General features: G+C 46.2%; 1 protein-coding gene across 1 annotated transcript in view; it reads left to right on the top strand.

Annotated features, from left to right (window-relative positions):
- The window catches only part of ANKRD26 (ankyrin repeat domain 26), a 969,942-nt gene that overhangs the window by 353,675 nt on the left and 601,785 nt on the right, over nucleotides 1-14,482 (top strand). The window contains exon 18 of the mRNA XM_086919420.1: nucleotides 11,711-12,025. Coding sequence (XP_086775546.1) covers nucleotides 11,711-12,025 — 315 coding nt within the window. The remainder of the gene's footprint in view (nucleotides 1-11,710; nucleotides 12,026-14,482) is intronic.

The raw sequence follows: 14,482 nt of genomic DNA, 5'->3' as shown, positions 1-14,482 counted from the left end.
ATCCTGGACTCCTCCCTCTCCATGACCAGACAAGTCAACGCCGTCTCCTCGTCGTGCTTCAACATCCTGCGCATGCTACGTAAGATCTTCCGGTGGATCCCCACCGAGACCAGGAAGACTGTCACCTAGGCCCTCGTCACCAGCCGACTGGACTACGGCAACTCCCTCTACGCCAGAACCGCCGCCAAACTCCAGAAGAGACACCAGCGGATCCAGAACGCCTCAGCAAGACTCATCCTCGACATCCCCCGACACAGCCACATCTCCGGACACCTGAGAGACCTGCACTGGCTCCCGATCAACAAGAGAATCACCTTCCGTCTCCTCACCCACGCACACAAAGCCCTACACAACCGAGGCCCAAGATACCTCAACAGCCGCCTCAACTTCTACACTCCCACACGCCAACTTTGATCGACCAGCCACGCCTTCGCCACCGTCCGCCGCATCCGAAGAGCCACCACAGGAGGAAGGTCCTTCTCCTACCTGGCCGCCAAGACCTGGAACTCCCTCCCGACCCGCCTCCGCCTGACCCAAGACCACCTCGCCTTCAGGAAGCAGATCAAGACCTGGCTGTTCGAGCAGTAGCGGACCCCCCCTCCCCAAGCGCCTTGAGACTCTCCGGGTGAGTAGTGCGCTATATAAATGCTTGATTGATTGATTGATTGAATTCAAGATCGTGTCCGTAGTATTGAAACAAGTAGTGAGAGCCTGTCCACATGATTATATGCCTTGCTGATTAAAGGGCACTCTTATAACAGCTCTCCTTTTCCTTAGTTGCTTAGGTCAAATACACACGAAGTGAACAATGTCCTTCTCATCCGACCTGCATAGCATACACAAGTGTGAGTCTTCGTTCTGAAGCCTGGGCAGGGTGTGCGCAAGAGCAGGGGGATGGCCGAAGCGAAACCTCATAAATCTGTTAAGTGCAGCAACCATCCAGCCTCCAGATAAAGATGTGGTTTGAGAGTTTTATAACCATTTATAATCATCCAGCCATGAGATCTTATTTGTTAGAGCCGCTTTGTCAACTACTGATAATTTTTTCATTGTGTCATTTTTAAAATTCCTATCGGAAACTGTTAGGTCCCAAAGTGTGCGCATGCCAAAGATATAGATGACAGTCTAGATACATATAATCTTGCTCCTGCATCTTGACATTTCAGTATTTCAGTCTAAAGAGCTTGATGTAAAGTTCTGTCTATTGACGTCTTCAGTTTCTGCCAGGTTTTGGTATATGCCCTCTTCTGGCAATCCAAACTCCATCCGAATATGGGCAGGGATCTTGGCAGGGAGATTGAAAAGGAGTCTACGTTTTTAAAATGTTGCCTCTAAGATAACTGCATAACTTGAAGTAGGAAGTAGTTTAGCAGCAATGACCTTTAACAACGCTGCTAGGCTGGGCCCTCCCATTAATCTCATTAGAGTTTGAAAGGCCATAGTTAGAGTGCTGCCTTTCCTTTGAAGCTGCTGCTTATGTGAGCATAAGGCGCTTTTGTCATCAAATAGGACACCAAGGTATTTATACTTTTTTACTGATTCCAGCTGTTGGTCGTGTAGAAACCCACATAGCTTATTCTGTATTCTTTTTGACCGTCATGACTTTATTTTTATTCAATAGCTGGAAATGTATCAATAAGACGCTGAATGCCAACTTTGGTTTGATGAATCTTCATTGTTGATTTTGAGATGAGATGAAAGGAAAGGGTGAATAAAATAACTCCCCCCTATGTCATGCAGCAATGGATGCACCCTTAATCAATCTCCTTCAAATTCATTAAATTTATTCTGGAAAAATGGAAATGCTAATTTGTAAAACCACCAGAAGCATACCTAATGGATTTGGTAAATTCAATTCTAGATGGCAGGTAAGATTTAACCCTGCGTTTTAAATTTGCACCACTGCAGACATTGCCGAACATGCAAACGAACCAGATCTAAATTGAGCAGGGTTACTCTACGTGCATCAGTGTGCACATTGAGAGTAATATACAATGTAGCATCCTGAGCTACTTCACTGAGGATCCTATCTATCTGTCAAATGTGGCAGTCTGAGTAATTGACATGCATATGCGTGCTTGTGGAGAGGAGGATACAAGATAGCATTGGGCTTTGATCAAACGAGATAGCATTTACATTTCTAAAACTCACTCTCAAAATGTGCTAGCCTTAAGTATGTCACATATTCTCCAATTAATGGATTCTGAATCCATGCACATTCAGAAAACACTCATTCACGTGTTGACATATGAACCATGTCTTTTTGTCCATCTCCTCAGACTCATTTAGTCTGTTATTAACATTGTTGAACACATTAACAAATTTATATTCTTTGATGTTGGGAGTTATTATAACATCACTCCCTTGAGGTTCCTGTTGATCTTCTCAATTACTAACCATCTCATGTCATCCATGCTGTGTCCTGGATGAATTGGCCACTGGTGGCACTCCATCTACCTCATAGTGGACCCGGCTACTGTGTTACAGGATTCTCGCCTTTATTTTATGTCTTGACTGTCCCACATCAGCCAAATTACAGGGGCACTTAATAAAATACATTAAATCAGTACTGTTGCAGTTCATGAACTCTTTAAGTGTGTATCTCTTTGTATTGCCTTCTTACCTTTTAGTCTCAGTCCACAACCCGTAGCCTTTACATTTACATAATTTAAAATTACCCAACCCTAGGGAAAGATACCTGTGTCAGTGTAAGGTAGGTTTTTCAAGTAGAGGCAATAGTGATCCCTCACATTTTACATCGAAGCCTACCAGACAGTAATCTTGGGGAATTTCGGAAAGCTTCCTTGGAAGTGCATTCCACCCGTTGCTTAGTGGTTTGTAACTCAGGTTAACTTGCTTTCTATTTGCTGGCTCTATTTTTTCTAGGCTGTCCAGCTTGAGTTAGTCTGTTCCCTTGCCCACATTTTATTTTCTGTATTCTTCCACCAGAACTGGATTGCTTTAAACAGGCCTTTAAATCTTGTACTTATCTTGTCACATTTGCTATGCTGTCAAAGACAAAGGTAAAATGTGAGGCTTTGCCTTCCAGGGAGCTTGGTGTTTACTCTTTTCTCTGACTTCAAAGTGAGAGGATTTATGTGACAATCATGCTGGCTACTAAAGGTGTGCTGGTTGTAAAGCTGTAGGATGTTGTTTTTTTCCTAGCGCACAACAAAATTTACATGTCTGTCAATGGACTGTACAGATATTTTAGAATATAGTAGAATTATAACATCCCAAATGAAGCGCATTTTTTAGTTAATTTTGAAGTGTGGTCGAAACAGTTATTTTAATACAATTATATATAATGACATTGCCACACATTATCGTTTGTTCGCTTTATACTTTCATCAGAAAAACTGTATGTCTCTACAAATATAATGGTCATTTCAATTGAATAAGTGTTGACTGTAATGGCAATAAGCTACCACACCATGCATACTCCACCTTACCCTATTCCACTCTACTATGCTCCACGCCACTACACTGAACCCTGCACAATTCAATTTCACACTACTCCACTCCACACTGTTTCACTGCACTCGACTCTGCATCACTCAATTCTATACTGCTCTGCTCTGTCAATTCTCTCTATTCCACACTGGTCTATTATGCATCACTTAACTTTTTGCCACTGCACTCTACACCACTCCACTCTGCCCCACTCCACTCTATAAATTAGACTAGTTCCCTTGAGACATATACAGGATAAGCTAAAACTTAGCTTTAAAGCAAGCGACGATAAAATCATGAACTAATACAATTCTAAACATAAGGTACACATCAATTTATTAAAGTAACAGAAATAAAAACAGTTTACATTTATACATCATACAATTACGAAGAAACAATTAAAATTTCAACTAATAATACAATCTACTGTGACCTGCACAATGCAACAGACAGACAAAAGTTTGTTGTAAAACATAACAAATTGTAAAATACAAGTGGTACATTCAATACTACAATTTCATCACTCCCTAGTTTTATGGCCACAAATTTGTATATCAACAGGGGAGGAGAGGACTTGAATTGTACAGGAGTTTGGCGTCGACGCGTTTTGGTGGTACTGAAGCGAATATGTTCCACCTTTATCAAGACTAAAGTTCGATGTCTGTCTTGTTTCATGGTCTGTACAATTCCCTGGTGTATTTCTGTGCGATGCGATAAGCTGATGGGTCTGTTCTCTACCACGTTTTTAAGAAGTAAAATAGGATAAATTCCAGTATAATCTCTTCAGAATGTTGAATGATGTCACTTTATAGATTACGGCGTTGTACAGATTAAAATGGTTCCTGAAGGAGATCAATCAAGTTCCATCTCTAAAATCGAGTGGAGAATCTTCTCCAATATGGAAAGAAGAACGTTTACGTTAGCGAGGTTTTGCTGGAAAATGATGGGCGCTTAACACGTCTTTCGCTGTCAGGTAAAGCTGATTTTTAAGGTGGAGTGCTCTAGCAGTTTCCTCGAGCGGGAATACAATCTCCCCTCCTAAAGCGGATCAATCACGCTGCTTCTGGGGGTTCTGGTTCGAACCAGAACCCCCAGAAGCAGCGTGATTGATCCGCTTTAGGAGGGGAGATTGTATTTCCGCTCGAGGAAACTTCTCCACTCGATTTTAGAGATGGAACTTGATTGATCTCCTTCAAATTTGTGGCCGTAAAACTAGGGAGTGATGAAATTGTAGTATTGAATGTGCCACTTGTATTTTACAATTTTTTATGTTTTACAGCTAATTTTTGTCTGTCTGTTGCACTGTGCAGGTCACAATAGATTGTATTATTAGTTGAAATTTTAATTGTTTCTTCGTAATTATATGATGTATAAATGTAAACTGTTTTTATTTCTGTTACTTTAATAAATTGATGTGTACCTTATGTTTAGAATTGTATTAGTTCAGGATTTTATCGTTGGTTGCTTTAAAGCTAAGTTTTAGCTTATCCTGTATATGTCTCAAGGGAACTAGTCTAATTTCTGGGTCCAACACCCCACTTCCCTTGACTAACTCAAGGGGTTCCTCTTTTTTCTTACCACTCCACTCTATGCCAATGCACTTCACTATGACTCACTCCACTCTACGCCAGCGCATCTATTCTTTAATTTACTCTGCACCACTGCACTCTATGCTATGCTATGCACTCTGACGTTCACTACTCTACTCTTCAAAAATCTGCTCTATGCCACTGCACCCGACTCTCTGCACCACAGCACTCTCCACCATTGTCCTTTACTCTGCACCACTCTACTCTATGACCCTGGATTCTGCAACACTCTGTGCCACTTCACTCTAAGCCAGTTGCACTCTATGCCATTGTACTCTTCGCCACTGTACTCTACGTTATTACTGCTCTCTACGTCCATCTACACTGCACCACTCTACCTTACGCCACTGCACTCCATGCCAATGCACTCTACGCCACTCTACTATACACCAGTGCACTCTACGGCAGTCCGCTCTGCAACACTGCACTATCTGCCAATGCCCCACTCTACGCCAATGCACTATATGCGACTACACTCTTCGCCTCTCTGCTCTGCATCACTCCACTCCACTCTTTACCACCTCACTCTGCACCACCCCACTCTGCACCACCCCACTCTGCACCACCCCACTCTGCACCACCCCACTCTGCACCACTCTACTGCACTCTGTGACACTTTACTCTGTGCCACAGCACTCTACGCCACTCTTTTCCACTCTGCGCCATTTCATTCTACGCCATTCCACTTTACAGCACTACAATCTACCCTGTGCTGCTCTACACCACTTCACTCTACACCACTGCGCTCTACTCCAATGCACTCTACCCCACTTTCTACAAAACCAATGCATTCTATGCCACTGCACTCTGCCAATCTACTCTGCATCACTGCACTGTATGCCTCTATATTCTACAGTGTAACACTCTACGCAACTGCACTCTACGCAACTGTACTCCACAACACTCTATTCTGCAACACTGCATTCTCTGCCCCTGAACTGTACTCCACTCTCAATTGCACCTCTCTACTTTGCACCACTTCACTCTGCGCCACTTCACTCTGCGCCACTTCACTCTGCGCCACTTCACTCTGCGCCACTTCACTCTGCGCCACTTCACTCTGCGCTACCTCACTCTGCGCCACCTCTCTGCGCCACCTCACTCTACACCTCTCTACAGCACTCAAGTGCACTCTACACTAATGCGCTCTGTCACCCTAATCCGCTTTGCTCCACTGCACACTGACACTGCACTCTATGCCTCTCTCCTGTAAACCACTCTACTCTATGCAAGTGCACTCTTCGCCAGTGCACTCTATGATGCACCACTCAATGCCACTGCATTCTTCACTGCACCTCTCTACTGTACACCTCTCTACTCTCCGCCACTGCGCTCTACACCAAAACACTCTACACTGTTTTACTCAAAACCAGTGTGCTCTATGCCACTGCACTCTACCCCATCTACTCTGCAACACTGCACTCTACGCCACTATACTCTACTCTGCGCCACTTGACTCTGCGCCACTTGACTCTGCGCCACTTGACTCTGCGCCACTTGACTCTGCGCCACTTGACTCTGCGCCACTGCACTCTAAACCACTCTACTCTAAACCACTCTACTCTCCACCACTGTACTCTACCCTGCCACACTCCACTCCACCCTGCGCCACTGCACTCTACGCCACTTCACTCTGCTCTGAAACAGTCTACTCCACACTACAGCACTCTACACCACTGCAATCTATGCCACTCTACGCCACTCCATTTTATGCCATTGAACTCTACGCCATTGCAATCTACTCTACACCACTGTACTCTAAGTCACGACACTCTACGCCAATACAGCATAAACCACTTTACACAAAGCCAATGTACTCTACTCCACTACACTCTACTCCAGTCTACTCTGCACAACTGTACTTTACGCCACATCTCTGTACGACACTCCACTCTGACATTACACTCTATGGTGCTGTGCTCCATTCAATCAATCAATCAATCAATCAATCGTAGCATTTGAAAACGCACTACTTACCCGTGAGGGTCTCAGGGCGCTGGGGGGAGGGGGTGCTGCTACTGCTTGAAGAGCCAGGTTTTGAGGAGTCTTCAGTAGGACAGCAGGTCTTGGGTCTGCCGTAGGTGGATGGGGAGGGTGTTCCAGGTCTTGGTGGCGAGGTGGGAGAATGATCTGCTGCTGGAGGTCGCTTTTCGGGTGCGGGGGACTGTGGCCAGGGCGAGGTCGACGGAGCGGAGCTGGCGGGTGGGGGTGTAGAAGCTGAGTCGGCTGTTGAGGTATTCTGGTCCGGTGTTGTGGAGTGCCTTGTGTGCCTGGGTGCGGAGTTTGAAGGCTATCCTCTTGTTGATAGGTAGGCAGTGCAGGACTCTCAGGTGTGATGTGGCTGTGGCGAGGGATGATCTGGATGTGTTGAAGCTGTTTCAGGAGTTTGGCCAAGGGTGAACTTTTTTCTTGTTTCGGTGGGCTGTTCCTGTAGATCTTGCGGAGCATGCGTAGGGTGTTGAAGCAGGAGGAAGAGACGGCGTTGATCTACTTGGTCATGGAGAAGGTGGAGTCGAGGATGAACCCTAGGTAGCATGCGTGGTCGGTGGGTGTAGGAGCTGTCCCCAGTGCCGTCGTCCACCAGCAGTTGTTCCAGGCTGAGGGGGTGGATCTGAGGATGAGGACTTCTGTGTTAGAGTTCAGCTTCAGTCGGCTGTCCCTCATCCATTCGGCGACAGCCTTCATTCCTTCGTGGAGGTTGGTTTTGGTGGTGTGGGGGTCTTAGGTGAGGGAGAGGATCAGCTGGGTGTCGTCGGCATAGGAGTTGATGTTGAGGTCGTGCAGTCGGGTGACGTGAGCGAGCGGTGCTATGTAGATGTTGAACAGCGTCGGGCTGAAGGATGAGCCCTGGCGTATGCCGCAGATGATCTCGATGGCTTCGGATCGGAAGGGGGGGGGGAAGGTGGACGCTCTGTGTTCTGCTGGTGAGGAAGGAGGTGGTCCAGTCCAGGGCCTTCTCTTGGATCCCGGCGTCAAGGAGGCGTGTTCGTATTGTGCGTTGGCAGACCGTGTCGCAGGAGGATGAGGGCCGCGGTTTCTCTGTTGTCTAGCAGGGTGCTGATGTAATCTGTGGCTGGGATGAGGACCGTTTCGTTACTGCGGAAACCGGACTGTGATGGGTCCAGGATGCTGTTTTCTTCGAGGTAGCGGGTCAGTTGTTTGTTGATGGTTTTCTCAATGGCCTTCACCGGGAATGGGAGCAGGGAGATGGGCTGGAAGTTCTTGAGGTCCCTGGGTCCGCCTTGAGTTTCTTGAGTAAGGCGTTAATCTCGGCGTGCTTCCAGCTCTCCGGGAAGGTTGCTGTCTCTAAGGAGATGTTGATGACTTTCCGGAGATGGTGTGCAATGGCGGTGCTGGGTTTGTTGAAGATGTGGTGTGGACAGGGGTCTGACGGAGATCCGGAGTGAATGGTGTTCATGACCTTGATAATGTAGTTGTCGTTGATGTCGGTCCAGGAGAGTAGGCGGTTGGTGCGGATGGTGTTCGTGGGGGTGGGGGTTTCAGTGGTTGTCGTGGCAGACATGTTGGTGAAGCTGTCATGGATGTCTGTGATCTTGCGATGGAAGAAGGTGGCTAGTGAGTCGCATAGGTCTTGCGATGGTGGGATGTCGTTTGTGTTGGAGCTGGGGTTGGAGAGTTCCTTCTCTATGTTGAAGAGCTCTTTTCTGTTGTGTGTGTTGTTGTCTAGGCAGTCTTTGAAGGAGGCCCTTTTGGCTGATCTGATGAGGTGATGGTGTCTGCGGGTGGCGTTCTTGTGGGCTATGTAGTTGTCCGGTGTTCGTTCGCGGAGCCAGTTCTTCTCCAGCTTTCGGCAGGTTTGCTTGGAGGCCCCGAGGTCTTCAGTGAACCAGCTGGCTCTCTTGCTGGTGTGACTGTTGGCGGGTTTCTTGAGCGAGGCGAGGGTGTTGGCGCAGTCGTCGATCCACTGTCTGAGGTTGCGGGCGCTGTTGTCGGTGGGCTCGGGGGTGTGCTCAGGGCAGTGTGGTGGTTAGCTGGTCTTCAGTGACTTGGCCCCAGCAGCGGTGAGGCATCTGTTGGGAGCGGTGGTGCGAGGTGGGTTTCCGGAAGGTGAAGTGGATGCAACGATTAACGGTTCAGTGGATTCCGGTGGTGTGGTTGACGGAGACATGGGGGGGTGCGGAGAAGATGGGGTTGAGCGTGTGTCCGGCGGAGTGGGTGGGTGATGTGAAGAGTTGTCTGAGTCTGACGTTGGCTAGGTTGTCGATCAGGGTGGAGGAGTTGGTGTTGTCGTTGTTCTCGAGGTGGAAGTTCAGGTCCCCGAGGAGGATGTAGTCCGTGGAGGCAACGGCATGGGTGCTGATGAAGTCCGCGATAGTCACTGAAATGTGGTCGAGATGCGGGGGGTCAGTAGACGAGGGTTTCTCTAGGGGTGGAGTTGGGGTCAGTGTGGATCTGGAAGTGCAGGTGTTCGGCGGTGCTGAGGGTTTCATCGGAGCTGATTGAGACTCTGAGGGTGTTCCTGTTGGATGATGGCTATTCCTCCTACTTCGTTGGCGCGTTCCTTGTGGGTGATCTTGTAGCCGTCCAGGATGGCTATGGCGATGTCTGGTGCCGAGGAGGGATTCATCCAGGTCTCTGTCAGGAATGCGACATCTGGGGTGGTTGAGTCGAGTAGGTCCCAGAGTTCGACGGCGTGTTAGAGGGCTGAGCGGGTGTTGAGGATGCATCTGAGGTAGTTGGGTTCTTTCTTGGTCGGTGGTTTGGCGGGACGGATGCTGGTGTAGCTGTGTTCCAGCAGGTGAAGGGTCCTTGAGTGTGCTTAGTGGTGGCCAGGCAACAGGTGCGTAATTGTCCGGTAATGAGTGCGTGGAGGGTGCTGGGGTCGTAGCAGAGTCGGGCCTCGTGGTGTTCGCAGGGGCCAGGGGTTTTGGCGCAGTCTAGGCGTGGACGGGCTGAGACTGGCATGCCTTCGGCGCGCCAGCGGCACGGCCGCGCAGTGGCCGCCATAAGAAGGGGAGTTCGGAGGGAGGAGCAGGTGGGGGCGGGCGAATGGGAGAGCGAGGGGCAGGCCGCAGGGGACACAGCGGCGGGAACTGGTGGACAGAGAAGAAATGGGCAACAATGGAGAGGGCTGGGAGGGGGGGAGCAAGATCAACAGTGAACTTACAAAGCACAGCAGAATATACAGAACATTAAAAGACTTTCGGGGGAACATATAAAAAAGGTGGGAGCAAGATCAACAATGAACTTACAAGCACAGCAGAATATACAGAACGCACAAAAGACTGACGGTGAATTCATAAAAAGCACAGGTTACCATGAAGAGAGAAAACCAAACCACGATCAGGAGCAGGGGGGCCTCGAACCCCTGGCAGCGGCAGCAGGCTGGGGCACGGGCACACAAGTGGAGCTGTGCGGTGTGGGGAGCGACCTAACAAAAGGTCAAGGGTCGCTCCATTAAACTATACTCTACCCTATGCCACTTTACTCAACAACACTACTCCACTCTACTACTCTCTTTGCAACTCCCTCAATGCCACTCCATGCCAGTTTTCTCCAATCTATTTTATGACACACTACTCAACTCTGCTCCACTCCACTACTTCACTCTGTGTAATTCCACTCTCTCCCATTCCACTCCCTTCCACTACTCCACTCTATACACCACTCCCTTCCACTACTCCACTCTATACAACTCCAATCTGTCAATCTACTCCGCTCCAAGCTTCTTTACTCTACTCGGTACCCTCTACGCCACTCCAGTCTGTTCTATACCACACCACAACACTCTATGCCACTCCCCTCTATGACAATCTACTCCACGGTACTCTACTTCACTCCACTCAGCTCTATGCCCTTTCACTCTGACATTCTACTCAATTCACAACACTCTACACCATTCCAACTCCACTCCACTCCATTATATAACACTCACTTTACAACACACCACTCCATGCCACTCTCCTTTATACCCCTAATATTAAGCGATGCTGAACAGCAGACCACGGTGGTGTACAACATTGCTAAAACATATTGGCAAATCCCGTAGCTCTTCCATAGACGAGACTTATTGGCTGGTTACCCTTTGTGAAGGTAAAAAGCTATTTCTTTTTTAATAACTTAATGTATTACAGTATTCCTTACCTTGGCACGTATAGGTGCCTAATGGGAACATTGTGCTGTGCATTGTCAACAAATGACACCACTGCTAATGTACTCTCAGGCATTGCATATGTAGAATCATGCTACGGATAAGAATATACTCATGAGGTCACTATAATGTCTCCCTTGTCTTCTCTCATATTGTGGTAGAATGTTTTGATTTGTTGGATTTTTCTCGTAGCATTTTGGTGACGTCTGAAATGTTGTTTCTTTTGGACATTGGTTCGCCCAAACCAAGTAATGGAATAAAAATATTCTTGCCATTGCATACTCCGATTTTCTATAGCCCTTTAGGCAACCAGAGGAAAAAAGGAACATCTTATAAACCTTTCTTGAGTGAAAATGTTTATCCATAAATGCTTGTACTGTAAATGCTTATCCCATACTAATTTGTAAAAATGGCTCGTGGATGAAAAGTTAATTTATATTTTTATGCAAAATAACTTTTTTTCAATCCATTTTGTGTGATGACTCGTGGAACTCTTATGTTTAAAGTAGATGTGCATTGATAGTTAAGATCTCTCATTTCAATTTATACTCTTTAGATGCATCAGATTGGGATTCTACCAGCACCTCGCCGAAACATAATAAGTGTTTCCAAGTCTCCAAGAACAATGAAACTTCTCATCCTGAATTGTCACCAGAGCCAGCCCTTAAAAAGGAAAATAAACTTATGGAGTCAGCAGATACAGCAAGTCCATCTAAGCTTTTAACAGCTGCAGACATGCCAGATGCCCTTACAGGTCCTTCGCAGTCAGTAAATCAACAAACGCCAGAAAATAAAGGGTTTTCTTTAGAAAAAAACAGTGTATTGCTTGAACACAATAAACTCTTACCACCTAATTATGGACCTGACCAAGGTATTGGTGCAATTTTCTTTAGTATTCATTTGATGCCTTTACTGTATATGTTTGTTTCTTTAGTAGTCACTTCCACTGTTTGTTATATACGAGTAGTTTAGTCTGGTTATAAGAAATGTGAACATCTGAAATTCTAAATTATATCTTTCAGATTGTAGAGGATCAAAAAAAGGTATTTTTGGCATTTTCTTCTTTTAATATGAGGATCTGTGAGAAGAAAGTAGCCTCTAAAATGACTAGTATGCTTGTTCAGAAAAAAAATATGTATTAGGTTTTACAAAAGTACGAAAAGTACATGCTTATAAAATATGTTTACAACGAAAATCATATCTGCCAGAAAAGTGTGCTATGTGATACCTATTACTAGGCTTCTTTCGCTAAATTGTGATATCAGCACCTTCAAATTTAGTAGGAGATACTTTAGAGATCACTGGGATCTGTGCAACTAGGACTTAGTTGCACATCTTCCATTAGTGCAGGGCAAAAGTACTAAAGAAGAGTAACAACTGTTTAACTTTTTTGTGAAACAGTAAAGGCAACTTTTAGCTCACTGTAAGGAATTCCGTAGGAGAGGGGGCTAAATTATGTAGCATACTGTGTTGTAGATGCGCAATAGGCATGCCTGGTGAGAGGAGGGGAAGCAGACTTTAACTTAGTTGCTTGGCAGTAGAGAATGTTAACTTTTTTGGAATGCACCAGTGGTCATTTGCCAAAGGAGCTAGCCCCTAATCCGATCTTAAAGACCATGAACTATGTAGTGGGGGTAAGATATTGTGTTGGTTGGAGGTCACTAGGCTGGTGATCAGCGGCGACTGATAGGTTAGCTGCTGAAATAGTAACTTTTTACTTTGAGGGTGAGTGATGTGTTGTCTCTGGGTGTCTCTCCCATGTAGCCCAATATTCTCCCAATCTCTTACTATTATTTGCTTACGAAAGGCCTTTGTTCTCCCTGTTAAGGGCTTCGCTTCTTCCCTAGACCCACCGCAGAACCTCTTGGTGTCCAGTTGTCCAGCTTTCCATCATGAAGCAATTGAGTAATTAACCTAAATCAAGAACCCCAGTTGCGGCTTTCAATTCTTTGGTCAGTTAAATAAACCTAGACCACATGCCTACCAGAAGGTAACTGCAGGTAATTCTTTGCAAGTTGCAAGTACTTGTGTAACATTCTCCCAAAAAAGGGAAGATGGTTAACTCCATAGCATGAAATTCTGCTGCTGGGATTGCACAAAGTGGACAGGAGGCCATGGTACTTAACACCTTCAGCACGGCGCAGATTCCTGCGCTGTGCTGAACGTTCTAATGAGCCAACGGGCTCAAGACTGAACGGTTCCGTCATGAGCACAGGCCAACCGACGCGCATGACGGAACCGTTCCGTCAATAGCATCGAAGGGATTAAAAAGTAATGTTTGTTTATTTTCACAGGGGGAAGAAATTCTCTTTGTATGATAAAGAATTGAAGTAATTTAAATCTGCTATTTTGGGAAATAGTGTGTTATTATTTTAGTATAAACAAAAAGAAATCCACTCTGGTAGTGGTGGTGATCCCTACAATGGTGGGGAGCACACACTGTTGTTTTAAATAACCCTCACACACCAACAGGCCCCTTGGTGTCATGCTTCATCATCGGGGTCTTCGAACCCCTCTACGGGATGCGGCGTGCTACGACTCACAACTACGTAGGAGAACTGAAAGTGGACTATGTGTTGATGTGTGTGAAGGAAATAAGTGTGAGTGGTGAGGTGATGGAAAGTGATGGTTAAAAGATACCTGGCTCGTAGGAGAAAAAATAATAAAAATGTTTTATTAAGTCCTCGGCTGGTATCGTTAAAAAGGTGCAGAGTGAGGTTGTCTGTTACTGATTAGGGTACGTCAACCTCAAAAGTGCGTCGACATGTTTCGGAGTGTAAAAACTCCTTCTTCAGGACGAGGATATGCACAGTTATCCTCACCTTACTCACATGAAAATGTAGATGTCAAAGTGTGCTCTACAAAAGTTTAAAAGTTGAAATGTACCTATTCGTGTTATAGCGAATGAAGTCTGTTGCGCCCAATTGGCGTTAATAGTACAGAACTTATGGACAAAGGCTAACTGGCCTCATGAGCCAAAGCGTAGTATATGGGGTTCTTTCTTCCTGCTCAATGTAGCAACGGTTACTGCAAAGCCTGGTAGGCTGTCTTCCCCTCAACGCGGCTCCGACGGTATGAGGGGAAGACAGTCTTGACCCGAAGGTATCAGGTATCCGAGCGCTTTACATGAGCACCAGTTGCATTACATATGGACACATTCACTTTTGTTAGGCACAGGGAGATCAAGTGAATTGCCCAGAATCACCGGATGTTGAGCATTGTTGCAGACACTCTAACCCGATTCCCCAGATTTCAGATCGACCGCCCTAGCCGCTAGGCTACATCCTCTCTGGAATATTTCAAAATAGTATTGAAGTCTTTGGACCAT

This window comes from Lissotriton vulgaris, chromosome 1_1 (genome assembly GCF_964263255.1).
Source record: "Lissotriton vulgaris chromosome 1_1, aLisVul1.2, whole genome shotgun sequence".
Taxonomy (NCBI): Eukaryota; Metazoa; Chordata; class Amphibia; order Caudata; family Salamandridae; genus Lissotriton; species Lissotriton vulgaris.
This window is presented reverse-complemented; position numbering and strand designations above follow the sequence as displayed.